The sequence below is a fragment of the Geotrypetes seraphini genome, chromosome 4 (genome assembly GCF_902459505.1).
Source record: "Geotrypetes seraphini chromosome 4, aGeoSer1.1, whole genome shotgun sequence".
NCBI lineage: Eukaryota > Metazoa > Chordata > Amphibia > Gymnophiona > Dermophiidae > Geotrypetes > Geotrypetes seraphini.
Window position 1 is genome coordinate 251,359,714 of NC_047087.1, and position 27,638 is coordinate 251,387,351.

The 27,638-nt window shown below is 42.0% G+C and overlaps 1 protein-coding gene across 6 annotated transcripts in view; it reads left to right on the forward strand.

The window, feature by feature from the left end:
• Positions 1-27,638, forward strand: part of PCDH15 (protocadherin related 15) — a 2,123,136-nt gene that overhangs the window by 1,214,202 nt on the left and 881,296 nt on the right. The window contains exon 1 of one of the 6 annotated variants that reach the window (XM_033941007.1): positions 11,798-11,893. The exons of the other annotated variants lie outside the window; for them this stretch is intronic. Within the exon in view, the coding sequence (XP_033796898.1) occupies positions 11,840-11,893 (54 nt within the window). The 5' untranslated portion in view covers positions 11,798-11,839. Of the gene's footprint in view, positions 1-11,797; positions 11,894-27,638 lie in introns of those variants that run through there. 6 annotated transcript variants of the gene reach the window in all.

Genomic DNA, 27,638 nt, shown 5'->3' on the forward strand with positions numbered 1-27,638 from the left:
TGCCTAACCCTGGCTAAGAACCCCAATTCTCTAACCAGTGTCCATGTCACAGATGCCATTTAGAAAACTGCATTGCCGCTGAGCTGATCGCAGCAAGGGAATCTCCCTGCAGCGACCAGCTGAGCAGCAGTGGCAGGGAACCCCCAAACTCCACTGCAAGTCATTCAGCAGGAGGGATGCCCACTCTCTCCTGCTGCCCCCCTGAATCCCTCCACACTGTCTGTGGCAGAAGGTATGTCCAATCCCTCCTGCCAGCAACTCCCCAACATCCCCAGCAGGAGGGATGCCCACTACCTGGAGGTCGGCCTTCCTGTTAAAGGTCCGGGGGTTCTGGGTGGGCTTTGGGGGGTGGGGGTTCAAGGGAGTGCTGTCAGGAGGGAGTGGGCATCCTTCCTGTGGGGGTTTGTTTTGTGATTTGCAGCAGGAGGGATTGGGCCCCTCCCCAGTGCATCCCAGGAGGCGGACCTGCTGGCCAAAGGGAGTAGGCAATCCTCTTACCGGCCTTTGAAACAAGGTAAGGGGGGAACGAGGGTCATTGGAGACACAGGGAGTAATAGGGGGAATTACGGCGGTGATGGGAGAGAGTGGGTAGCCCTCCCGCTGCCGGTGGGTGGGGGTGTTTACTTAACAGCATCTCTCTCACTGCTGGGATGGTTTGCCTAATGGAAGTGGCAATAGGCATCCTTCTAGCTATCAAGGATGCATCCCTCTCACTGCTAGGGGGGGTTGGTTGATGTTAGTGGTGGAAGAGAGTAGGAATCCTTCCCGCTATTGGGGGGTTGTTTGATGGCGGTGGGAGGGAGTAGGCATCCTTCTTGCTGCTCTTCGATTTGGGGGTCTTTTTTATTATTTTATTTGTAGTTTTATTCTGCACATGTACCGACTGCTATTACTCTCCAATAACCTTATTTGCATGCATGATTTTTTAAGAATGACTCGCCTTTTTGAAATGGTTACAGTAGCAACTACAACAGTGGCCCATTTTGATTTTACTGCAAACATTTTGAGAATCTTCCCCCGAATCTCCAGCCCAATAGAGAGGAAACTAACTACCCTTTAAAATTGGTTCTTATAATCCCTCCCAATTCCCTTTTAAGGGTTTACTACTGTCTCTCAGAACAACGTTTAGCTTTCTAGTTCAAAACTTTGAATATTAAACACTTCTTTTGTAGTCACTGAGTTGCATAAGCTCTTTAACAAACCACAGTGCAAATTTGCTTCACAGTTTCTTTAAATTCTATAATTCACAGGAAGCTTGTGACTTTTCTCAGTGCTTTAAGAACTCACACAGCTTATTTGTGGCTCTACAGACTTCGGCATAAAACACAGTCTGAACTTAGGAAGCTTGTTACTCACACCATGACATTTTTCTTTTTTTCAAGGATTTGGCTCCCAGACTATTTCTTCTACTTCTGGGTCTTCAGAATAAATCTCTCCACAGTCCATGGGTTCAATTTGCTCACTTGTATTAGATCTTTCCTCAACAAATTGATATCTGTTCCTCTAAATCAGGGATCTCAAAAGTCCCTCCTTGAGGGCCGCAATCCAATCGGGTTTTCAGGATTTCCCCAATGAATATGCATTGAAAGCAGTGCATGCTCATAGAGCTCATGCATATTCATTGGGGAAATCCTGAAAACCCGACTGGATTGCGGCCCTCAATAAGGGACTTTGAGACCCCTGCTCTAAATCCTCTGAGTAGTTCATACCCTCATTCAAGGTCCCTCTGGACTCACTTAGCAACTCCTATGTGCTAGTTCTTGGAGCAGGAACAGGCTTGCTTCCTATTTTCCTTCCAACTATTTGGCTTGTGGGCTTCTCCCTTCTGCCTGAGTTTTGAGCTGTTTAATCACCCTCTGAGGTGTGTGATGCCTCCTGATTGGTTGTGGAGTTCTGAAGCTTGAGGTTGAGGCTGAAACTATCTACTGATGTATGTAATGTGTTTCTTTCCCTATATCTTTCTCCTTAGAACTTCCTGTGGAGGTCTGGAGTTTTTTTGGCACCCTAGTGCCAGTCTTTTGAAAGGTTAAATAGGTCCTTGTGTCTGGGAACTTCCTTTCCTGTGGCTGTTGTGACCCAATCAGGACAGAATTACAGGTTCTAAGCTGATGCACTGACTTACCCATTCTGGGTTTTAGCAGTGGTCAGGGACTACATTCCTTAAAATAGGCCTGTCATTGGGCACTGCTGTGCTTCCTGACTTTTCCCCGCCACAGCATGCACCCAAGTTGTGTATGCATCTTAAAGGTGATGGGTCAAAAGCACGTGAGGACAAAGGCGCGCGGACAACTGAGTGCAAGGCTTAATCGCGCTGAAGAAAACCCGTATTTTAAAGGGCTCTGACGGGGGGTTTGGGGGGGAACCCTCCCACTCTACTTAATAGGGATCGCGCTGCCTCACGCTGCCATGTTGGGGGGGGGGTGTAACCCCCCACATTATACTGAAAACTTAACTTTTTCCCTAAAAAGTTAAGTTTCCAGTATAATGAGGGGGGTTACAACCCCCCTCCCCAACACCAGCGCAATCTCTATTAAGTAAAGTGAGGGGGGTTCCCCACCAACACCCCCCGTCGGAGCCCTATAAAATATGTTTTTCTTCGGCGCGATGAAGTACTGCACTCGGTTGTCAGCGCACCTTTGTCCTTGTGCGCTTTAGACTATGAACTCATCTTAACAAGCCGTTAACTAGAAATGATTGGGCGCTATCAACCAATTGTTGCAGTTAATTGACTCGAACTATGATTTACACACGCAACTTGTTAAACGCTATTCTATAAAGATCTGCATGCAAATATTTTAGCATGAACTCGAAGGGGCTTTGGAAGGGTCAAGGGCAGGTCAGGGGCATTCACTAAGGATGTGCGCAGTGCTATAAAATGTGGGGGATCAATGCCTAGTTGGTGTAAATCCTCACATCCAATGTTGGGCACAGAAATAGTCTCTAAGCATTATTCTAGAAGTAAATCTTGCTGTTCTTTGAGATTCTGGCAGGAACTTGCGACCTGGATTGGCTACTGTTGGAAATAGGATACTGGGCTAGATGGTGATTCTTATGTTCTTAACTATCCAAATAATTATGAGGCCAATTTACTAAGAGGTTAATAGTCAGTGTATTTTAAGCAGACATGAGAGAATTTTACCGGCTTAAAGAGGGCCCAACACCAATATTTAGCAGCACTTAATTAAGCAATTCTATTGAATATTGAATCTAACCACCCCAGTAGAAACAGTAAATCTGGATGTCATGCAGTTCAGTCTTTGTTCTTTAGTTATGTGGGTACCAGCACTAAATACCATCAGATGCCTGCAAAACTTCTCTGTGCCGAGAACACTGGCTCTTCAAACTCAAAGCAAGTGCCTGGAATGACCTGAGATTGAATATCTGAGCTTATGTCTGTCAGCATCTTTAAAACCACTGACTGCTTCATTGGAATATTGTCCATTAAACTACTAGGCATTCATGGATTGGCATTTAATTGGTTTCATTCTTTCCTCTATTCTCGCTCATTTGTAACAGTCTACTACTACTATTAATTATTTCTATAGCACTACCAGATATATGCAGTGCTATACAGAGTCACAAAGGAGACAGTCCCTGCTCGAAGGAGTTTACAATCTAAACAGACAAACAGATGCCATGTATACAGTTTGGGGGGAATGGTTAATCTGCTGGCTAGGATGGTAGGCAGTGGGGAGTCAGGTTATGGATTGAAGGCTCTATCAAAAAGGTGGGTTTTCAGTCTGTTTTTAAACAAGGTAAAGAAAGGGATTTGGCAGACAAACTCAGATAGTTTATTCCAGGCTTACTGGGAAGCTAGATGAAAGGATTCATCCTATTCCGAGCCTTAACCTTTATAATGAGGAGTCCCTCAAGGCTCCATACTCTCCTATATTGTTTAATCTTTTTTAGCCCCCAAGTCATCCTTATTCAGTCTTTAGATTTTTTTGGTGCTTATTTATGTGCAGTTGACATCCAGTTAGGACATGATCATTGTGATAATAATTTATTGAGCCAAGTAAGTGAAAAACTTTCAATGATTGAATCCTGGATAATAAATCATAAATTATCCTTTAATACTGATAAAACTGAGGCATTTTAGTTCTCCCATTCTCTCTCCTCTAGTCCACCATGCATATTTTTCAACCAGGCAGTAATCCCCATCAAAGAGAAACTTTTGTTCCTGGTGTCATGCTAGATAAAACTAAGCCGCTGAAAACCTTAATCCATGTATTAATTCTTAATCATTTACATTTTTGTAATGCTTTGCTCATTGATGTCCTACTTTATTCACTTAAATGGCTCCAAATAATTCAAAATACCTCCGTGAAGGTAATCTACAGTGCAAAAAAATGTGATCTTTTAATACTACTTCTATATGAACATCATTGGTTTCATATTCAATATAGAATTTAGTATAAAATATTACTCATTGTTGATAAAGTTATTTCATCTGGATTTTCATTATACCTCAGTTCTCTTCTTGTTACCTTTGTTCTTGAGATACTAATCCATTTTTGATACCCTCATTGAGGAAATTGGGTTTTTGGGATTTTTTTTGCTGTTTTCTCAGGAATCAACCTTTAGCTGTATTGCCCCTACTGTCTGGAATTTACTTCCGATTGATATTCACTCCGATCCCTCCTTGCCAAAATTTAAAAGTGGCTATTTCAGCAAACCTTCTCAGAACTTATTATGGGGGATAACCATTACTTGCTTGGTGAACGAGACCGAGGGATTGTTTCCTGCCCTTTGGGGACGCTGCACCTTCACTGAATTTTCTTGCTGGTGACTTTTGGAGCCGACTTCCATGCAGGCACCTGCGGGGATGCCGGGACCGCGTCATCAAGGTCCTTTCCCTTTCCTCTAAGAGACGCTGCGGCTGTGGCGTGGCCGCAGGGCGTGCTCTAAGGGGCATGTCAAGCCCCTTGGGATCCCCTTTGGAGCCGCGTGGAGCGATTGAAAAATTTAGGTACTTTATTGCTTATTCTCTATATTTTTTCAGACTTGAATATTTCTTATATAATGGGAAAGAGGAAAGCGAAACTTAAGAGTTCTACTCCAGTCTTAATGGGCCCGATTGACCACCATTTGACACCAGCTAATGTTAATCCTATGATGGCCTATCTCGCGTCAACATCTGGGGCATCTTTTGGCCCCTTGGATAGATCTTCTCCTCTCCCTCTGGTAACTTCTTCCGAGGCCAACCCATTGGGTAGGCCTATTGAGTCTCTGGTCGACTCTCAGCAAGGTGTGGCATTAGCTCTGAATTTTGGAGCAATGCCTAAGGCCATCTTCTTTCAAGAGGAGGCCTTAACCATGCATGAGACTCAAAAGACTCCTCAAGAAATTTCCCTTAAAGATCTTTGGTTGGTTAATACTCGTGTAGAGGGATTGTTAAAGTCAGTAGCTATTCAAAATCAAAATTTTTCACAGGAAGTGATTCAAAAGCTGGAAAATAATGATGCTAATGTAAAAATTTTACATAGACGTATTACAGCAATTGATTCACAGATATTATCTTTACATACATTTTCCACATCAACAGTTAAGGATTCCCATGTAGTGCATTCTAAATTTGAAATGTTTGAAAACCTTGAAATGTTTGAAAACCTTTTGAGAGTTAAAAATCTGCGTTTCGTTAACTTTCCAGGGACTCATTTATTATTACCTGGAATTCTTCTTAGAAAATATTTTAAAGAAATCCTTGGTTTGGCTAACGCAGATTTATTGCCTATATCGATATGTTACTATGTTCCACAAAAGAAAAAAATTACTTCTGAACAAGGGATAGAAGAACTTGTCCCCACAGAATTTGATCTTACAGGTTTTTTAGAAGATTTAGGAGATACCATCTTGACTAGAGCTACCTTATTAGTAAAATGTTTAAATGAATCTGATAAAACACTGATCTTGAAAACCTATTTTCAAAATAAAAATAAAAAATTATGTGGGGACATTGTTTTGGTTTTTCCGGATGTTGCTAAGACAACACAGTTTAAAAGAAAGGCGTTTTAACATTAAAACCCCATGTCTTGGCAATTGAAGCATCCTTCTATTTAAAATTCCCTTGTAAATGTTTACTAAGGTATCAAGGTAAAGATTATATTTTCTGGGATCCTTTACAATTAGAGCAGTTTTTACTGGTTCAAGAAACTCACAAGTCGTTATAAATTAAATTTGATAGCTACTGTCTACAGGAGTTAATTTAAATGAGACCAGGATGAATGAGATTTTCGAACTTTTGCAAATAATATTTACTTGAAGTACATTACTAGAAATTTTCTTATTACGTTTGTAAATTTTTCTGTTTAAAATAAGTAATCTCCCTTAATGTGGGCTTGATGGAAATTGTTGGTTGCTTTAATGTTACTACAGTAGTAATTTATTTCTTTTTTTTCTGTATATAATTCCATTCTTGTACTTTTGTGTAATGTATAATTTTGAAAATTACAATAAAAAAAGAGAACTTATTATTTGAAACTTAGCTGTATGTTTTACAGCCTGTTTACAAAGCTGTGCTAGCGGTTGCCACGCAGCAACAGCCCCAAACCCCTTTAAATTTCTATGGGCTTCAGGACCATTACTGCGCAACAGTCGCTAGCGTGGCTTTGTAAAACAGGCCCTTAGTTTTAAGTTTTATACCCACCTTTTATTTTACTGTATGTTGTTTTTTTAATAATTATCACTGTGCTATCTCATATCCCCACTCTTTTATATCTTGTGCTAATGTGTAGCTACTCAGGCTAATGCTAAAATTAGTATTTTATAACATTAGAATTCGCAATCAGTCATCTTAAACATTGCCTATGACATTCCAATAAAACACATACAACCTCTTCTTGTGGCATAAATAACTGGCCGCAGCTTTATTTAATAACTTAAACAATGCTCACAACTCAATACTTAAATTTATTAACATTCACAATTCCCAAATGTGTCAATCCCCCAAGTCCCATTTCCCCATGAGCTATTCGGTATCGAACGTAGCTCCTCCCTCTTATCAACCCCCTCCACCCTCAGCCATAAGATGACCTACGGTATCGTCAGGTCATCCCCCCCACCCATCTCATGGCGGTACCGCCCATGAGTGCTCCCCATTGATTCCCCACCTCATGGCGGTGTCACCCATGAGTTATCCATTTCAATTCCCCCTTCAACATATATTAATTCCATCCCCCAGCCGCATTTCATAATATTTTTCTCCCCATTCGGCCCCACTTTCCCAGAGTCAAGCTGCGACCGCCCTCATCCCTCAACCCATCTACCCGGAACCCTATACAGATTCTCCCCTCCAGTCCCTTCTCCAACAATCCCCCCCCATTATTCTGCAATACGGGTGGGTGGGTGGGAAAATTCTTTCCCACCACCACCTAACCAAACTCTCACCTCCCTCCAATTCCCAAAATGAGTCTCCCACCCAAACTCCTCACAACTTTCCACCAATCAACCTCCCCCCCTTTTATCCAATCATACTTCTTTCTTTCACACGCACCCTCACAACCCCGACCAACACCCAATCCTCTTTACCCTTTTCCTCTAACCTCAAAATCTTACTCCATCCTATCACCCTTCCCCCTTTCCTCTTCACCTAATCCCTAACCTCTTCCGATGACTAGCTCATCTAATGTTATTGTCCCACCAGTCTAAACTAGTGGGACCCTTTTATTTGTCATTAAAATGCTTTTGTGTTCAGCTTAACTTTTAATCATTCACCTTTTGAATGGATACCAAATTAGGGTTATCAGATGTCTGAAAAAACCCGGACATGTCTGGGTGCCTGGAAAGACTTTCTAAAAAAAATCTATAGTTTGTCTGGGTTTTGTAAATTCCCCCAACCTCCTGGCCATGTCTGGAAGGCCTCTGAGCATGCGCAGATGATGTCAAATGCATCTGCACATGATCGGAAGCCCTCCAAATGTGGCCCATAAGTCAGAAAAGAAAGACGAGGCTTTGTGGGGGTGGGCCTGGGGCAGAACAGAGTGGGGTCATGTGTCCTGGTTTCTCCGTGGAAATATCTGGTAACCTCATTCCAAATGGCAAAATACCAAATTCCTAAAACAAATAAATGAATTCTTTTTGAGACAGGAGCCTACATAACTCAAAAACACATGAAACGCTCTGTAACTAGCAAAAGCACTGGCACAAAGGCTCAGATTCTACAAATGGCGCCGGAAGTCAGATGCCTAGATCAGTGCACCTAGCCCAGGGGTGGTGAAAGAGGACCATAATCCAGTCAGGTTTTCAGGATTTCCTCAAATATGCATGAGATCTATTTGCATACAATGGGGGCAATGCATGTAAATAGATTTCATGCATATTCATTGGGAAAATGCTGAAAACCCGTGGCCTAGGCGATCTAGGCACCTAACTTAATTTTCTTAATTGGATTAATCGGCACTGATAATTGAAAGATATATTAAAAATTTTAATTTAAAACATTTTTAAAAATTAATTAACTAGTAGGCGGCTAACTTGGTAGGTGCCTACCACTTCAAGGTAGGTGTGTACACCAAGGCACCTACTGGCAAGTAGGCATGGTAAGGACAGATTTGGGGTGGATCTTGGGAGTGGTTTCACTTGGACGCATTCATTTAGGCCAAGAAAACCCTGACCTAAATGGCAGTGCACTTAAGGTTTTAACCCCTACTGGTGTTGAAGAATGCTTTGATGTCACTAGGTGCAATTCTATAAACGGTGCCTAAACGGTGGATGATTGACAGTTATACCAATTATAGAATCAGGTCCATAATGTTTTTACATCCTTCATTTGTAGAACCCTTTTGCAAAAATAAAACAAGAAATAAAAACATTCCCTCACAAGCAGTAAACTTTATTATAGTTAGTTCATTATACGCCAAAGTTTCCTAAAATTGAGAATGTGCAGCTGTGATGAAATGTCAAACAAAGCACTTGATTAACTTTAAAAATCAACATACATTGGCTTATAACAATGCCTTCAGAGGTTAATTTCAACAATAAAAAGAACACCACCTTCATAAATATGAGGTCATTTTAAAATAATTTACACATGGAAATAGCATCATTCACACATGTAGCTTGGCTTCATATATAAATATGTTTTGGGGAAAGACACTATTTACATGTTTAGAAGTCTAGGATGCTGAAATTTCAGGGCAACATGCTTTAGGTGGCCAAAATAATGTGGATACTTATACTTGAAAAAATATCCTCAGTAGCTTTTATACCAGCTCTGAAGCATGCATAGGTTTCATCAAAGTGTTTCTTATGGCCAGACATTTCAACAAGTGATAGAAAGGGTAATTTTGTTTAACCTTTTGAAGAAAAAATAAATTCCAGTAGAATTTGATTGGGTTGTGAGGGCTTGCTCCTCCTCCAGTGCTGTTTGGTTAGGAACTTGGCCGACTCATTATAACTTATAACCCCACCCGCCCTAGGGTTTGCTACACATATATATATTGACAACCCAATAATCAAGAATACTCCTCAGTCAATACTCATTTCAACCAATTAAGATTACTTTTATTTAGTGTAATCACTATGGTGCTTTAGTTACAAGGTACACCATCTGGAGGCTTAAGGCTTGCTCCATCTGTCATCAGCTTGCTAGTATTAAGTAGGAGCTTAATAACTTAAGCAGGAATTAGATGCAATTAAAGCAGCTTCCATCACTCTACAGAATCATACCAATTTACCACCATTGTCTCAAAAATTGAAGCAACCCAGGATATGAAGCAACCCAGGTCACAGTAGGCTTAGTAGACTCAGGTGACACAAACCACCCACCCTCACAATTGTTGCCCCTACAGAATTCCTTTGCTTCATTAGAGAATTATGATGCTCCAGGAAAAAAAAAGAACTGAGATGGAACTAGAACCAGTGAAGATAGCTCAAGAAGTAAAACACCTCCACAGCACAAATATGAAACTCAATCTAAATCAGGAAACTTATTGCTGCTAGGGAATTCCATCATCAGGGGCATTAACCTTGGAACATAGTTCAAGGAACCCAAAATAGTGAAATGTCTTCCAGGATCCTCAGCTACCAGGAATACCAGGCAAATACTGACTATAATTAGAGAATAAACTAAGGATTCTAACATTGTTGTTGTTATCCACCTGGAAACAAATGACCTGTCTAACAAGACTCTGCTTGGAGTACAGAAGGATTTTTGGGAGCTGGGAAAGGTTTTAACCTTTTCTAAAGTCTGTAGCCTTTCAGAAATACTGCCTACTTATGGAAAGGGAGAGAAAAGATGACAAAATACTGAGAACTTCAATATGTGGCTCAGAACCTGGTGTCATCAAAAAGGCTTTATGTACATAGGAGGATGGGGCAGCACATTGAAAAGCAAAAGCCTATATTGTAATGATGGACTGCATCTTATTGACAGGAAAAAAAAAGAATCCTTGCTGAGAAACTCAGGCAATATGTTTCTAGGCATTTAAACTAGAATGTGGGAGTAGCATATGGATACAGGTAATTTCTGGTGGCCACCCCAGCAAAAGACAAAATGACACAGTAATAAAGATAGCAATGAAACAGCAATCTTAGCAAGTCACTTCTTAGCAATGCAGTAGGAAGTGAGACTAACTAAAAAACAATTAAAAAATGAGATTGTCACTGAAAGGTAGCTGGAAAGCAATGACCACAAATGTTCACAGGCCCCAATGTTAAAGGCAGACTTGGATATTGTTGTTGGATGCTAACATACCAGGTTATAATCTTTTTTACGAAGGACAGGGATGACCCAAAATTTGGAGGAGTAGCTCTCTATGTGAAGAACAATATCCAAGCGACAAATGCAGGGGGCCTGGGGGAAAAGAAAAATCGATATGATAGCTTAGAGAAGATGGAACTTCTATCTACATGGGTGTTGTCTACAGACTTCCTACACAATCAAAGCAACTTGATAAAGATGTGATTGCAGATATCCAGAAGTTGGGAAAAAAAGGGGAGGTGCTACTGCTGGGTAATTTTAACCTATTGGATGTAGATTGGAAAGTTCCATCTATGGAATCAGAAAGAAGCAGAAAGATTGTGAATGCCTTTCTTAATGCTCTCCTCAGGCAAATGGTGATAAAACCCACAAGGGAAGAAGTGATGCTGGATCTGGTGCTCACAAATAGGGAAAGTTCCCTAGCATCTGATTTGGTGCGCACCTGTGTGGTAATGATCAACAAACAGTTTAGTTTGATATAACAGCTAAAGTGGACGGTGGCCACACAAAACTCAAAAGTCCTGGATTTCAAATGTGTGGACTTTAGTAAAATGAGGAAGTAACTAAAGAAAGATCTGATAAGATGAAAGTATATAAGAGAGGTGGAAAAACAGTGGTCCAAACTGTAAGGATTAAAAAATTGGCCATCAACCATTATGTGAGGAAAATAAACAAAAGCAAGAGAAAAAGGAAATCAATATGGTTTTCCAAAGAAGTGATGGAGAAAATAAAGGCAAAAGAGTTAGTGTTTGTGAAACACACAAAAACTCAAGAAGAAGAGCACAGAAAGGAATACCGGATGAGACTGAAAGAAGTCAAGAGAGAGAGATACATCTGATGACAGCAGAAATGGCTAGAAATGTAAAAAAGGGTGATACAAATTTTTTCAAGTATATTAGTGAAAGGAGGAAGGCAAAAAATGGAATTGTGAGACTGAAAGAAACTACAAACTGGTATGTGGAGACTGATACGGAAAAAGCTAACTTACTAAACAAATACTTCTGCTCTGTATTCACAGAAGAAAATCCTGAAGGACTGCGATTGGCTGGCAAAGTTACACGTGAGAATGGAGTGGATAATGCACTGTTTACGCAAGAAAGTGTTTATGAACAACTTGAAAAACTGAAAGTGGACAAAGCCATGGGATTGGATGGCATCCATCCTAGGATATTGGGGGAGCTCAGAGATGTTCTGGTATGTTCTCTTAAAGATTTGTTCAATAACACTTGAGACAGGATCTTGGGGTGATAGTGTCTGAGGATCTGAAGGTGATGAAACAGTATGATAAGGCGGTGGCTGGCTAAAAGGATGATGAACTGTATAGAGCGAGGCATGACCAGCAGAAGAAAGGAGGTATTGATACCCCTGTACAGGTTATTGGTGAGGTCCCACCTGGAGTACTGTGTTTAGTTTTGGAGGACATATCTGGCTAATGATGTAAAAAGATTTTAATCGGTCCAGAGAAAAACAACAAAAATGGGATGGGGCTTGCGCCAAAAGACATACAAGAAGAGACTAGAAGATCTGAATATGTATACTCTAGAGGAGAGGAGGGACAGGGGAGATGTGATACAGACTAGAGAATGACACGGGGAGCGATCCCCGCAGGCAGCTGCAGCGTGGCTGCGGTTTGGCTGCGGGTTATGGAGACTCCAAAGCCAAATCGCCGCAGACACGGGGACAAAAGTTTTCACCGCCCGCAAAAACGGTGAAAAGATTTGTCCCCGCAGGCCAATGTGCCCCCTTCTAGGAACCGCTATTTACCTGTGTTTCACCGTGCTCCTCTTTTGTCAGATCAACCCTTCCTGCCAATAGAACCCGCCCCCCCCCGACGATCGCCAGCAGGAAGGTGCTCAGCCCTTCATGCCGACAGAACCAGCCCTCCCCAACGATCGCGGCAGGAGGGTAGCCATCCCCTCCTGCCTACCCCAACAGCCCCCCCCGACGATCGCAGCAGGAGGATATCCAACCCCTCCTGCCAGCTCCCCAACAGCCCCCCTATGATCACTGGTAGGAGGGTGCCCAACCCCTCCTGCCGACCCCCCCAACGGCCCCCTATATCGCCAATAGGAGGGTGCCCAACCCCTCCTGCCGGACCCTCCCCCAACAAACCCCGCCATCCCGAAACACCACCCTTAGTCTTACTTTCCAAGTTGGACCGGACAGCTCCTCGCTCGTCTGGCCAGCAGGCCTGCCTCCGTCCAAATGAGGCGGGCCCGCCCCTCCCCTCCCCTGCCTAACCCACAGGATCCTAGGGCCTGATTGGCCCAAGCACCTAAGGCCCCTCCTATAGCGGGAGTGGCTTTAGGTGCCTAGACCAATCAGGCCCTAGGATCCTGTGGGTTGGGCAGGGTAGGGGCGGGCCCGCCTCATTTGGACGGAGGCAAGCCTGCTGGCCATACGTGTGAGGAGCCGTCCGGTCCAACTTGGAAAGTAAGACTAAGGGGGTTCCGGGGTGGGAGGGTTCGTTGGGGGGGGGTCCAGCAGGAGGGGTTGGGTACCCTCCTGCCGGCGATCTTAGGGGAGGCCATTGGGAGGACCGGCAGGAGGGGTTGGGTACCCTTCTGCTGCGATTGTCGGGAGGGCCGTTGGGGGGGGTCTACAGGAGGGGTTGGGTGCCCTCCTGCCGTGATCGCTGGGGGGAGGGGAGACTTGCAGCCGTAGCCGCGGTCACTATGCTAATCACGGCAGGGAGATCTTTGCCGCGATTAGGTACAGCGGCCGCGTCTACTTACCATGTAGGCTAACATTGTAAGCATTTAAAGTACATGTCGTGTTTGTTTTTGCATTGCTAGCCCCAGGGGTGGTGGAAGATTAGTGATTGAAAAATTGTATGAAAAATAACTATTTTAAATTTAGTGATCAAAATGTGTCAGTTTTGAGAATTTATATTAATTAATTTTTTCTCTGCGTGTTTTGTTTTTGTATAGTTATTAACTAATATTTAACTAAGTTTTAAAGTTTTAAAGTTTTAAAGAATGTTTCCTTTATACGTAAATAAAGAAAAGTATATAAAATCGTACCCGTTTGAGGCTTTTATGTATGCAGCGGTGACGGTGACGGGGCGGTGAATGGGGTTGCAGTGGCGGTGACGGGACGGTGAATGGGGTGGCAGTGGCGGTGACGGGGCGGTGAAGGGAATGGCGGTGACGAGGATGGTGAGACGGGGACGGGGCGGTGACGGGGACCAATTTTTTCACCGTGTCATTCTCTAATACAGACATTTAAATACTTGAAAGTTAATATAGAAGCAAATATTTTCCACAGAAAAGAAAATGGTAACATTAGAGGGCATAAATTAATGTTACGGCGTGGAAAACTTAGGAGTAATGTTAGAACATAAGAACATAAGCATTGCCGCTGCTGGGTCGTGCCCAGTAGTCCACTCATGCGGTGGCCCCCAGGTAAAAGACCAGTGCTTTAAATGAGTCCAGCCTCACCTGTGTATGTTCCAGTTTAGTAGTAATTTTTCCAACGTTGTCTTATGTTCTTAAGGCCAGTATTGGGCAATCCTGCATAGTCTGTGTCTCGTATATGGTGATTTGGTTTAAGATGAGCTGGGGAGGGCTTTGATGGAAGCTCCAGTAACTGGATGGTTAGGATAAGGTGGAAGTGAGCTTCAATGGCAACTCCAGCAATGGAAACCTAAAGACAGTACCGGGCAGACTTCTATGGTCTATTGCCCAGAAATATTTTTTTAAAAAGACAATTTAATAATGAATGTACAGTGAGTGTGATTATTGGGCAGACTGTATGGGCCATTCAGGTCTTTATCTGCTGTCATATACTATGTTACTATATTACATTTTTCCTTTTGAGAATTTGCTCCTTAGTTATTGCCAGTGAACCTCTATTTACAGTTGCCAACACTTATAAACATATATGTGTAAAAAAAAAAATATCACCATTTCCAATTGCTGGTATCAACACATGGAAATTGCCAAAAAGGGTGCTGCCCTTAGTGCCTCATATTGGTTAGTAAATGACTGCTGTATTTACTGGCATTCTCATATGTATTTTACAAAAGGCTGTATGTTCAGCCACTTGTGTGAGATACTGGGGACAGTGTGAAAGTGCCTTGGAAATTCTAAGTTATATCTTGATGTGTTACATGTTATTTTTCGGGGGCTATCCTGGGAGCCCAAATTTGAACATAAGCCCCCTGATGTTCAAAGCAATGTAAGTTGGCAGGAGAGGCTCCTGTACATTTAAATCAACTTTTACTGCCTCACACCTGATCTTCAATTGCAGTAAACAAGGCAGTACCACTGAATATTGCATCTGACTCGCCCCTGAAAATGTGGGTAGATGAGGGGCTGTACTGGGGGTGGTGTTTAGGAAGGAGCCTGGGATTATGCTAAGCAGGTTCATTTAGGACAGCTTTTTGTTTAGCTATGGGGGACCCCAGCATGAAATATCAGCTAGGAAATGCATAACTATTTTTGCACCTGAAAAACTTCAACGCCCTCCCAAAGAGCCCCCTCCCTATTCCCTCCCCTAGCCTGTGATACTTAAAACCTCTCCCCTTCTCCCAGAAAAGACCATGTTGACTCTGGCAGCCATCCCCATGACATTCAGCCCCCAATATTCAGTGCCAGTGCCTGGACAATGCCAGGCACTGAATACTGGGGGGCTAATGTAACCAGTGTCAGCGTTTAAGACAATGTTGACTGTTGCCAGATGAATATCAGCACAATTGCCTAAAAATACATTTGAGCAATGACAAGGCAACTAATCTGCAGAATGTACCACAGGTTACTACAGTGATCATGCTTTAGGCTCCAGATTATTTTTTTTTTTTACTGCCTTAACTCGCACTCTTGAAGAAAAAAGATACATTCTCTGGCTAAATCTGAAAGTTATATTTCAGCTGCACTTATAGGTGATATCAAACATTATTCTGAATATTTTTTTTTGAGAATAAGTTTCAACAGCATAATTCCATCTCTACTGGTTGCATTTTACATCATAGATCCCTATTGCATAATTTGTACATATTTTCTCCTTAAATTAGGCAGAAATATATAATTAAGCTTTCCCTGCCTCTGCCTGCACTCAGTTTCATTCAGCTGCATTCAGTTGTTGATTTACCCGCATATTACAAGTTTCAGAAAATGTTTTTGAACGATGACGTTTTCTTTCTAAATATTGTGCTCATTGAAGCTTAGGAAAGCATTTTCTCATATGACCACATTTGCGCTATATCCAAGATTGAGCTGCTCCTCTTTCCTCCTAAATCCTCCATCCCTTCTCTCCATTTTTCGTCTCTGTAAATAATATTGTAATCATTCCAGTCTCCTCTTCAATTCCGACCTCATTTTCTACCCACATCCAACAAACTGCTAAGGCCTGTTGCTTCTATTTCTACATCACCAAAATTTGCCCCTTCATCTCTGAGTACACTACCCGGACCCTTGTCCACACTCCTGTAACCTCACGCTTAGATTATTGCAATCTACTTCTGTGCCGCCTCTCCCCCCTACAATATGTGCAAAACTCTGCTGCACAACTCATCTTCTACCAACCTTGCTACACCTGTGTTACCCCTCTCCTTAAATCACTTCACTGGCTCCCTATCCACCTTTGCATACAGTTCAAACTCCTATTACTAACCTATAAGTGTTCATTCTGATGCCCTCAATATCTCTCCTCTCTTCTCCCTCCTTATACCCCTCCCAGTTCCTCAGATCAGCTGCTCTTAGCTGTACCCTTCTCCTCCACTGCCAATTCCAGACTCCGTTCCTTTCGTCTAACTGCCCCGTTTGCTTTGAATAAACTACCTGAGTGTGTCTTCCACACCCCTTCCCTTGTTTAAAAGCAGACGTCAGATTAATCATTCCCCCTAACTGTATCTAAGGCATCTTGTTTATCTGACTTGTCTGTTTAGATTGTAAGCTCCTTCGGGCAGGGACTGCCTCCATCGTGGCTCTGTACAGCGCCGTGTAGATCTGGTAGTGCTATAGAAATAATTAATAGCCGTAGTAGCAGGAGAGTGTGGCACAGTGGTTAGAGCTACAGCTTCAGCACCCTGAGGTTGTGGATTCAAACCCTGTATTGCTCTCTGTGACCCTCGGCAAGTCACTTAAATCTCCATTGCCCCAGGCACATAAGATAGATTGTGAGCCCACCAATACAGATAGGGAAAATGCTTGATATACCTGTATGTAAACTGCTTTGGGTGTGGTTGCAAAACTACAAAAAGGCAGTATGCAAGTCCCAATTCCTAGTACCGGTAGTAATATCCTAGAGCTCTGAATCTTAAAGAGAATTTCCCTTGCAACTTCTTAATCCAGATGTTTTAGGCTAGACATTAGCTTGTAACAGTTCATATTTATGAGCCATATGGCTCGTGTAGAAGAGACTTTTGAACACTGTTCAGCTCATTGTAAAATACTGCTTTATACAAAGACCCAATTTATTCATGCATTTTCTTCTCTTTGCATTTCAGTCAGCTGTTTAGAACAGTGAGAAACATCCGTTGGCAGTTCTAATGAAAGTGGGTGCATGCACTATCATGAAACCATAAAAAGCAATGTTAAGTCAGAGAAAGCATAAGAGTAAAATTGCTTACCTGCATTGTTAACGGTAACCTAATTAGAATCGATTGCTTTTTTTTCACTGTTGCGGTATTATCCTTGAAAAAGAATGAATACTTGCAGGCTCTGTTAGGTACATTAGCCAACCTTATCATAGGAAAGGTATGTAAATATCTCTCAATAATTTAAAAATATATTTTGAAAATGATTACCCTTTCCTTTCAGCATTACAAATAATAGCCATTAGCACATCCTGAATCTGTGAAGAAACTGTGCAACTAAATGGAACTAGAGTTTCTCAGAAAGCAACAGAGGAAAATGTTTCCTTGGATAATTTGCTGTTTGCCACCTCATAACTTTACAATGGTATAGGGCTGTGTCATTATGTGCTGACATTTACTGAATACCAACAAATGCCAAACCAACTGGTTTTCGAAGTTCAAATTTAAATCTAAATATTACCCCAGCAGTAACTATATAGATTGGAATGCATTGCCAGTGCAGTGCTGTATCTTCTCTTTGGCATAATACTATTGGATTAATGTTCAAATACAATTGTATAGTGTATGAGGCATTATTATTTTTATGTTAAACCTTGGTCTAAACATTCACCCTTCTTATAAGGCATTAACATTTTGCTGTTTTTGGCCGTGCAGCATGTGGGTAGCTGAGGATTGATGTTAACATTAGCACAGGATTAATTTCCAGCCAATTTATGAACCACTTAGGCCTCCTTTTACGAAACTGTGATAGCAGTTTTTAGCGCAGGGAGCCGCACTGAATGGTCCGCGCTGCTCATTGAGTTCCTATGAGCGTCGAGAGCAGTGCGGGCCATTCAGCGTGGCTCTCCACGCTAGAAACTGCTATTGCAGTTTTGTAAAAGAGGTGGTTAGTGGCCCTTTTACTTTTTTTAATGTACGGGTAACTAAGCAGTAAATTATGAATTGACATGTACTGTTACCACTCAAAAGCAGCAGCAAGGTATCTTTAAAAGATATCACCAAAACAGGAAAGATAGGACAGCGAGGTTACAACAGAGACCATAGTTGACCAGGTGTCCTTGAATACAAAGCAGATACAGTAGATTTTAAAAATGGCAAATGATCCATGGCAACTACTGAGCAAGTTGTACATAGGAATGGTAAACATTGTTTGAAATGGATGTATGCAAATGCCAGAAGCCTCCATCAATAATTATAAAGACTAGGGCAGTGATGGCTAACCTTTTTGAGCCCGAGTGCCCAAACTGCCGCACAAAACCAAAGAATTTCCTCAAAGTGCCAGCACGTCAATTAAACCTTAATAACCTGATTTTAGTATCTAAAAACTCTTTATAAAGTTGCCTGAACTATGTAACATCATTTTTAAAGGTTGGAATCTTTGTATTGTCAGAGAATCAATTTGATTCACAATCCTTTGGTTTTCATTTCAATTTATTGGCAATTTATAATGTTTTAATGATTTCATTCAATTTAATGAATTTAGGAAGAATTTGATTCAGTTACACAATATATTTTAAATGTATTATTCACATAACATGTCAAATGTATCCTGAGTAAAAAAAAAGATAAACTTCTTAAAACTGTTAACTGTGTCAAGACTCGGTGTGTATTCCCAAAGAGTCTATACATGTTTTTTTGTAAAATTTACAATCAAATTAGAAAATAGTTAAATCATTACATTTCTAATAATATGATGTAAAGAAAACAAGAGCTTTCAATTAAACCAACCGTTTTTATTGGAAATTCCAGATTGGAATACAACAGGGCCATGTAAAGTCCCTTTTTTAAATAACATCTTTAAATAATATTTAAATAACTTAGAAAGTGTCTTAACTGCAAACTGAAAACACTGCTTCATGTAAACATATGCATTGGGCATGCTCTGAAAAAAATTAATGTGATTTTTGTTGTTGCATGCATGCTGATAACTTGTCAATCCTTGGCTCATAGTGCGTTAATTTCAGAGCAACACATGCAGCACTCATGTCATCCGTTAATCTGTTTCTAGCATCAGATTTTATATGATTCAAAGCCGAAAACAGCTGCTCACAAGCATAGGATGACCCAAACAAAGTAAAAAGAGCAATCCCAAGTGCTTTCATGGACTTAAAATTGTCTGGCAGAGAATTCCACGCTTTTAGGATTTCATTTTCAGAACTGCTAGCAGTGATTTCATTTGTCACCCTTTCACACTCAATACGTTCAAGAGCCGCATGCAGGTCATTGAATTTACTTTTCCAGATAGAGCTTTCTTGAAATTCCAGTAGCTCCATTTCCAAATTTTGAATATCCAACCACTGTAAGCAGGAAAGATCAAGATCTTCAAATGTGGACTTTTCTGGGGAAGTTATAAATGAAAGGGTTGTCTCCATCTTACGGAACTGAGAAAATCTTTTACTAAAATTCTCCTTTGCTTCGGCTACAATGGTGGAATATGCTTTGTGGATTTCCTGGTGTTTTTTATGACTGTCCACAAATGTTGTAGAATTATCCAAATGTATTTTTAGGTTGGGAAAATATTTTAGCTGTCCACTCTCAAGGTCTTTTTCAAAAACATGCAATTTTCTCTCAAAGCTTTGATGTCACTAAACATGCTTTCTGCTGTTTTTCCCATGCCTTGTAATTTTTTGTTTAGTACATTAAAGTGGTTAGTAAAATCTGTAAAGAACATGAGGTTGGTAAGCCAGGCCATGTTGGTGAGTTGAGGATAGTCTTCCCCCTTTTCGTTCATAAATAGCCTAACTTCTTCCAAGCAGGCCACAAATCTCTCTAACACTCGTCCTCTGCTCAGCCACCGGACGTTATTGTACATCAGTAAAGTGTTATATTGTGCCTGAACCTCATCAAGAAGGGCTTGAAATTGTCGAAAATTAAGAGCACGCACCATGATGAAGTTCACCATTTTTGTTACATCTTTGAGGACATCGTCAAGTTTTTTGCTGCTTTCTTTGGCGCAGAGAGCCTCTTGATATATTATGCAGTGAAATTGAATCAGTGGATGTTTTGCTTCCTTAGCAAAGAAATGAATGAATCCTGATGTTGTCCCCACCATGCTAGGTGCTCCATCGCTAGTAACTGAAACTACTTTTTCTGGACTTATGTCTAGTGATGAAAAAGCCTCCATCACAGCATTGTGGATATCTATCCCTTGTGTTCTTCCAGGCAAAGACAGCAGTTTTACCAGCTCTTCTCTCATGATGTCAGCAGTAGCATAATGCAAAATGAGCGCTAGTCTTGCATGGTTAGTAATATCTGTACTTTCATCCAAGCACATGGAGTAGAAGGGTGCTTTTTGTAAGTCGCAAGTAAGCTGTTGACTAACATCAGCAGCCATTCGCAGAACCCTATCTTTTGCAGTATTTCTGCTTAGCGGCATCTCAGAGATGCGCTGCACAATTTTATCCTTGTTTTAAAAATCATGGAAGAGTGAATTACTCCCAGCCAAAATTGCCTTTTTGATAAAATCTCCATCAGAGAGGGGCTTACCATGTTTTGCCATGCACAGTGAAATTTGAAAGCTGGCAACTGTAAGATGATTAGTTTTTGAAAGATAGTTGCTAAAACTAAGAGACTGGGAGTGATATTTCTTTAATTTTCCTACAAGGAACTCTTATCTTTGAGCTAAACCAAGTTCAGCAACTCTGTTATGGTTGGTCTCAAAGTGACGTTTGACACTTGATGTGCGAGACACAACACTTTCATTACACATAATACACAATGCTTTCCCACTGCGTTCAATCACTCCATATGTACTTTGTCCAGGCCTCTTGGAATGGTCTTCCACTATCTGTTTTTGCTGTACTCATTTTCTTTGTTCAAGACTTCAAGTCTACAAAAAGATAAAATTTGTATAATAAAAAAAATCTAATGAAGTGCTGTATACAAATCCGTCCCCATAAAAAAATATGTGATTGGGGAATTTTACTAATTGTAGACATCCGTTTTGGTCAAAAAATATACTGTCCGGGTGAAAACCGGACTTGTGCAACCTGAGTGTATGGGAAAAAGACTTTTATTTTTCATTATTGGAGCCTTTGTTATTTTATTATGATGTTTACAAAAGCACTGTGAAGGGCCACATATACACTTTACTGTTTTTTGCTATATTGAGTTTTCCATAAGGTACAGCGCAGAGGATTAGTGTGTTGGTTGTTCACAGAGAGCCAAGCCCTCTTCTCAGCTTACTGAACTTCTCTATGCAATCATCATAAGCAGCTTTTTTATTTCCTCAAATTTAGCATGTCCCCCATGGAAGATACAGAGGTTTTTACAGAGGAGCACATTATTAGACACATTAACTTCCCCCCATATCCTCACCTCTCTAGCATGGGAGCACTAGGAACTGTTCCTGATTACAGATGGCACATGTGGAGTCACACTACAGCCTCACTGAGTTCCTGTGACAGACTCAGTGTGAAGCTTCTCTTCCTCCCCCCACTTCCCCCTCACCGGCACACTAGCCTCCCGCCGCGCCGCATATCTTAATTGCGGACTAGAGAGTTGCGCGGGGACAAAAATCCCACCCGTCCCCGCCAAAGTCTCACCCGTCCCCACCCGTCCCCGTGAGGAATCCCTCCGTCCCCACGAGGAATGTCCTCCGTCCCCGCCCGTCCCCATGAGGAATCCCCTCCGTCCCCGCCCGTCCCTATAAACTACAGAAATAGTTATTTCATTTAATTATGCTACTGAATTAAAGGCTCTGGTAGAAACCCATTTACAAATAAGCAAAAAGACTTTATTAATTTGGAAATATTAATTGGGAAGAATACACACTTTGTAAACGGGTTTCTACCAGAGCCTCTTTTGTTTATAAATTTTTATCAACACAACTAATATACTACTTTATCCTGAAGCAAAAAAAAAGAAAAAGAATTCTTTTCCTACCTTTGTTGCCTGGTTTCTGCTTTCCTCATGTTCTCATTCAGTTCCTTCCATCCACTGTCTCTCTTCCTTCTGCGTCTTCCATTTGCTCTGTTACTGTGCCTCTCCCTTTCTCCCCCCTTCCAAATTGGTCTGGCACCCATCTTCTTCCCTCTGCTCCCCCCATAGTCTGGCATCTCTGTCTTCTTCCCTGCCAGCGTCTTCTCCCCACTCTCTCTTCCCCATTTCCTTTCAGCGTCCTTCTCCCCCCATCTTCCCCATGTCCTGTCAGCGTCCTTCTCCCCCCTCTGTCTTCCCCATGGCCTTTCAGCATCCTTCTCCACCCCTCCCCCCCGTCTTCCCCATGGCCTTTCAGCGTCCTTCTCCACCCCACCCCCCATCTTCCCCATGTCCTTTTAGTGTCCTTCTCCACCCCTTTGTCTTCCCCATGTGCTTTCAGCGTCCTTCTCCCCACCGTCTTCCCCATGTCCTGTCAGCGTCCTTCTCCCCATTCTGTCTTCCACAAATGCTTTCAGTGTCCTTCCCTCCCCACCCCGTCTTCCCCATGGCCTTTCAGCGTCCTTCTTCACCCCTTTGTCTTCCCCAGTGCTTTCAGCGTCCTTCTCCCCCCCTCCTTCTCTCCCGCCCCGGGTGCAGCACAGCCGGCCAGGTCCCCTTACTTTTGTGGCGCTTCCGCGACCGACAGACCGACAACAGCCCCGGTCTGACAAACCTCCCTGTCCTTAACCGCGAATCTAAATTTCCTTCTTACAACTGCTGTAAGAAGGTAATTTAGATTCGCGGTTAAGGGCAGGGAGGTTTGTCGGACCAGGGCTGTTGTCGGTTGGTCGGATTAGCGCCACAAACGTAAGGGGACCTGGCCGGCTGTGCTGCACACGGGGCGGGGTGGGGCGGACCGCCCCCCTCCCCTCCCTTGGAAGCCACTCGAGCTGCGAGGCTACTCCTCCTTACCTACCCTGCCTGCAGTACAGAGCCGAACGGAAGTCTTCCCAACGTCAGCGCAGACATCGGAGGGAGGGAGGGCTTTGTTTACCGACGTCAGCGCTGACGTCGGGAAGACTTCCGTTCGGCTCTGTGCTGCAAGCAGAGCAGGTAGGGAGAAAAGCCGCGCGACTTAGTACATCCAGCCCCGCAGGAACCCCGCGACCCTCGGAGGCGTCCCCACGGGATCCCCGCGACCCGTGCAGCTCTCTATTGCGGACCTTCCCGCGTGCCAGCTGCAAGGCCTTCGCGTGCCACAGCTGGCACGCGTGCCATAGGTTCGCCATCGCTGGACTAGGGAATCCTCAATGAAGTTACAGGAAAATACTTTTAAAGCCGGGTTTAAATAAGGTTTGGACATGCTCCTGGAAGAAAGGTCCATAGTCTATTGAGACAGACGTGGAGGAAACCACTGTTTGCCCTGGGATTGGTTGCTACTATTTGGGTTTTTACCAGGTACTTATCATCTGTATTGGCCACTGTGGAAGCAGGATACTGGCCTAGATGGACCATTAGTCTGACCCAGTATGACTAGTCTTATGTTCTTAACTGTTACTGCAGTCATATCCGACTCTCATAAATTGTATTGTGGATACTTAAACGATTAATTAACAACAATTGAAACACATTTAAAGATGCAATAAGGTATTTAGTAATATAACACTCTATCCCATTGAAACTTTATTTTTATCTAGAGGATCCTCAGAGTGCCATTAGGGTAGCTGAACCCCACACTAGCTGCAGTCATCATCGATCCTCATGAGAGGTTTTGGGTTTTTTTTTTTAGATTTTTTAAAATTTTCTTTATAACTTATAACTAATGCAGTATCACCACATAATAATGGTAAAAGTGTGTTTGTTGTGGTAGAAAGCGCTTACTTTTACCTGCACTTATAGAGGGCAATTCTGTAAAAAGGCAACTAGTAGGAGCTAGTCAATAAAAAAATACTTCTTTATAGAATATTAATGTAACTGAATATACTGTATACACATGCATGCAGTTAGGTTCAAGCACATAGAGTTGTTATATATACACTATGAACTGAAAAAAAACCCACACCAAAATGTTTTTTTGTCGTATCTTCCACAGTACTGTGCCAATTCGTATGAAATTTAATTCCCCTTTTACAAAACTGTAGTGCAGTTTTTAGCAGCATCCATGGAGGTAACAGCTCCGACGTTCAAAGGAATTCTTTAAGCATCAGAGCTGTTACCGCCTCGGCTGGCACTAAAAACCGTGCTACAGTTTTGTAAAAGGGAAGGGATTAGTGTGTCATGTCCTGAATGAGGTTGATTATGTACACATGCATTCAGTTAGGTGCAAGCGCATAGAGCTGGCATCTATCTATAGATAAATACAGTAGATAAGATAGGTATGTGTTTATGCCTTCAGATTAAGTGTACTGTATATGTGTGCCAGCATTTGTGTTGGATCTGGGACCCTTTTTATAAAGACACTTTGGTATCTATTTTGCCTGTTTAAAATGTGCACTACTATGAAACTCACATAGATGACCTACTGAGGTCCTGCCATTGAGTGTGTGTGTTTCAATATGGTTCTGACTTAGGAAAATGAGACTCCAAAATGAGTCCCTACACATGGTCCTGCATTCCCCTACATTCATCATGGTCAACCCCTGACACCCAGTAATAAAAAAAGCCCTGTACTTATAATATTGAAATTCCAATAGCAGAATTAATCTGCCTCATTTTCCCTCATCATTGAGTTAATAAATTCATTTGAAACAGTCAAAAAAAGGAACTTGCAGAATAATGTATTTTCATCCTTACTTTTGACAGACATTCCAATAGTTCAAACACATTGCTAAGCAGTTTTGGGTCCCTAAACACTCACTAATCTGCTGAGCAGAACCACTACAGACATATTTATGACCAACTTATACAGCAGAAAAGAGTCTATTCTAATGCAAGATTACAATGCATGTTAGATATATATAAGCCATGAGGAATTCTTACCAGGCCTCATTCATTGCCAAGAGCATTTATTATGTCACTCACAGCTGTGGCATGAATTGAACTCAGGAGTGCCTTCTCATTCAGGTCATTATGGTGGTTTCAAGTTTATGAATATTTAGCAAACATGAATGCATACTAAAGTTCATTAGCATTTTATCCCTTGAGCCTCTTACTTCCAAAATTTTTGAACTTTGAAATACCAATAGAATCAAAGTGGTATCAGAGGTTATAATGTGAATGGGAAAACGTTTCATATGGTAGATTTCATATGTACTATTTAGAACCTGAGAGATCCTTGTACTAAAGTATGTTAAAACTTTGCAGTTGCTACAGGTTAACTGCAAATATTAATGTGTTGGAACTGCAAAACCCCTGTGCTAAAATGCTCTTTCCCATATAATTAAAGCAGAGAGAGAGAAACAAAACTATTACCACATTAATTGCAATGCAAGTAAATCAATTGCATTTATTGCCATCTAGCAAATGGCCATCTTCAAAACAAACTGGACATTTTTTTCTATTGGATTTTTGGATGGTCTTCCCAAAACATCCAAATCAGATTCAGATTTAGAGGTCATATTCAAAATGTTTCCTCATGTCAGTTATAAAAACTTAAGAACTGCCGGTATCCTCTTTCCAACAGTGGCAAATCCAGGACACAAGAACCTGGTAAGATAAAAATAGAAAATAACAGTAGATAAAGACCAGACAACCTATCTAGCTTGCCCATCCATATAGAATGAGATAAGAATATAAGCATTAAGGGACATTTCCAATAGTGTATCTAAGGCATTAGACTTCTAAAGTCGGCATTGATAAAATACCAATTTTCAAAAGTTTTGTTCTTGAAAATCCTCTATCTGGACATCCAAGTCACTGGGGCCCCAGACCACCAGGACATCTATCTTCATACTGCATTTTCGACCAAAATTTTGTCTAAGACCCAAATGTCCAGAACAAGGTCATTTGACCCACAAGGCCCAAGAAGGGCCAGTCTTATAATGGATTGGCCATCCAGACATGGCAACAGAGTAGTGGGGCACCTTAGAAGGCACTGCTGTGAACTTCACATAAAGGATGCCAGATAAACATCTCACCAGAACTCCCCAAACCCACTATACCCACCTGCCTCAAGAAAATCCTGGAGAAGGAGTGAGATTGTCTGGCAAAAATACACGAGAAAATGGAGTAGATTCTGCGCCGAAGATTCTGTCCGAAGATCTAAAGGTGAAAAAATAGTGTGACAAGGCAGTGCCTGCTGCCAGAAGGATGCTGGGCTGTATAAAAGAGAGGCGTAGCCAGTAGAAGGAAGAAGGTGTTGATGCCCCTGGTCATTGGTAAGGCCCCACTTGGAGTATTGTGTTCAGTTTTGGAGACGGTATCTGGCGAAAGACGTAAGAAGACTTGAAGCGGTCCAGAGGAGGGTGACGAAAATGATAGGAGGCTTGTGCCAGAAGACATATGAGGAGAGATTGGAAGCCCTGAATATGTATACCGTAGAGGAAAGGAGGGACAGGGGAGATATGATTCAGACGTTCAAATACTTGAAGGGTATTAACGTAGAACAAAATCTTTTCCAGAGAAAGGAAAATGGTAAAACCAGAGGACATAATTTGAGATTGAGGGGTGGTAGATTCAAGAGCAATGTTAGGAAATTCTACTTTACGGAGAGGGTGGTGGATGTCTGGAATGCGCTCCCGAGAGAGGTAGTGGAGAGGAAAACGGTGACTGAGTTCAAAGAAGCGTGGGATGAACACAGAGGATCTAGAATCATAAAATAATATTAGATATTGAACTAAGGCCAGTACTGGGCAGACTTGCACGGTGTGTGTCTGTATATGGCCGTTTGGGGGAGGATGGGCTGGAGAGGGCTTCAATGGCTGGGAGGGTTTAGATGGGATGGAGTAAGTTTTAACGGAGATTTCGGCAGTTGGAACCCAAGCACTGTACCGGGTAGAGCTTTGGATTCTTGCCCAGAAATAGCTAAGAGAAAAAATTTTAAAAATTTAAATTGAATCAGGTTGGGCAGACTGGATGGACCATTCGGGTCTTTATGTGCCGTCATCTACTATGTTACTATGTTACCCCAGTACCCTTATGCTTGCAGATGGCACCTATATGGCAGTAGAGTAGGGTTTTGAGGGGGTTATGGTAAGCTCACATTTTCCACCAAAAATGTAGTGGTTAGAGTGGCTTATGGGACTTTCTACTCCTCTCTATGGTTCACTAGCCCACCCACCAGGCTACCTAAGACACCTGTGTGTAGCTCTACTAGACTTTCCTATACCATGTGTTGATGCTCTGGAGACAGGTATGTACTTTTTATTCTGATATTTGTGGGTATGTGTAGGGGTCAGTGAACACTGGGGGAGTGTGTGTGTATGTTGGGAGGTCTTTACTTTGTCTCTGCGGTAGTTATCTGATCACTTTGGATACCTTTTTGACACTTATACCTGTTTTCACATCATCTAACTCACAAAGTCTAAGTTTAGTCAAAAATGACTAGTAAAAGATTTGATTATCCCTGCAAGATGAGTAAGTCTAAGTCGGCCCACATCCTGC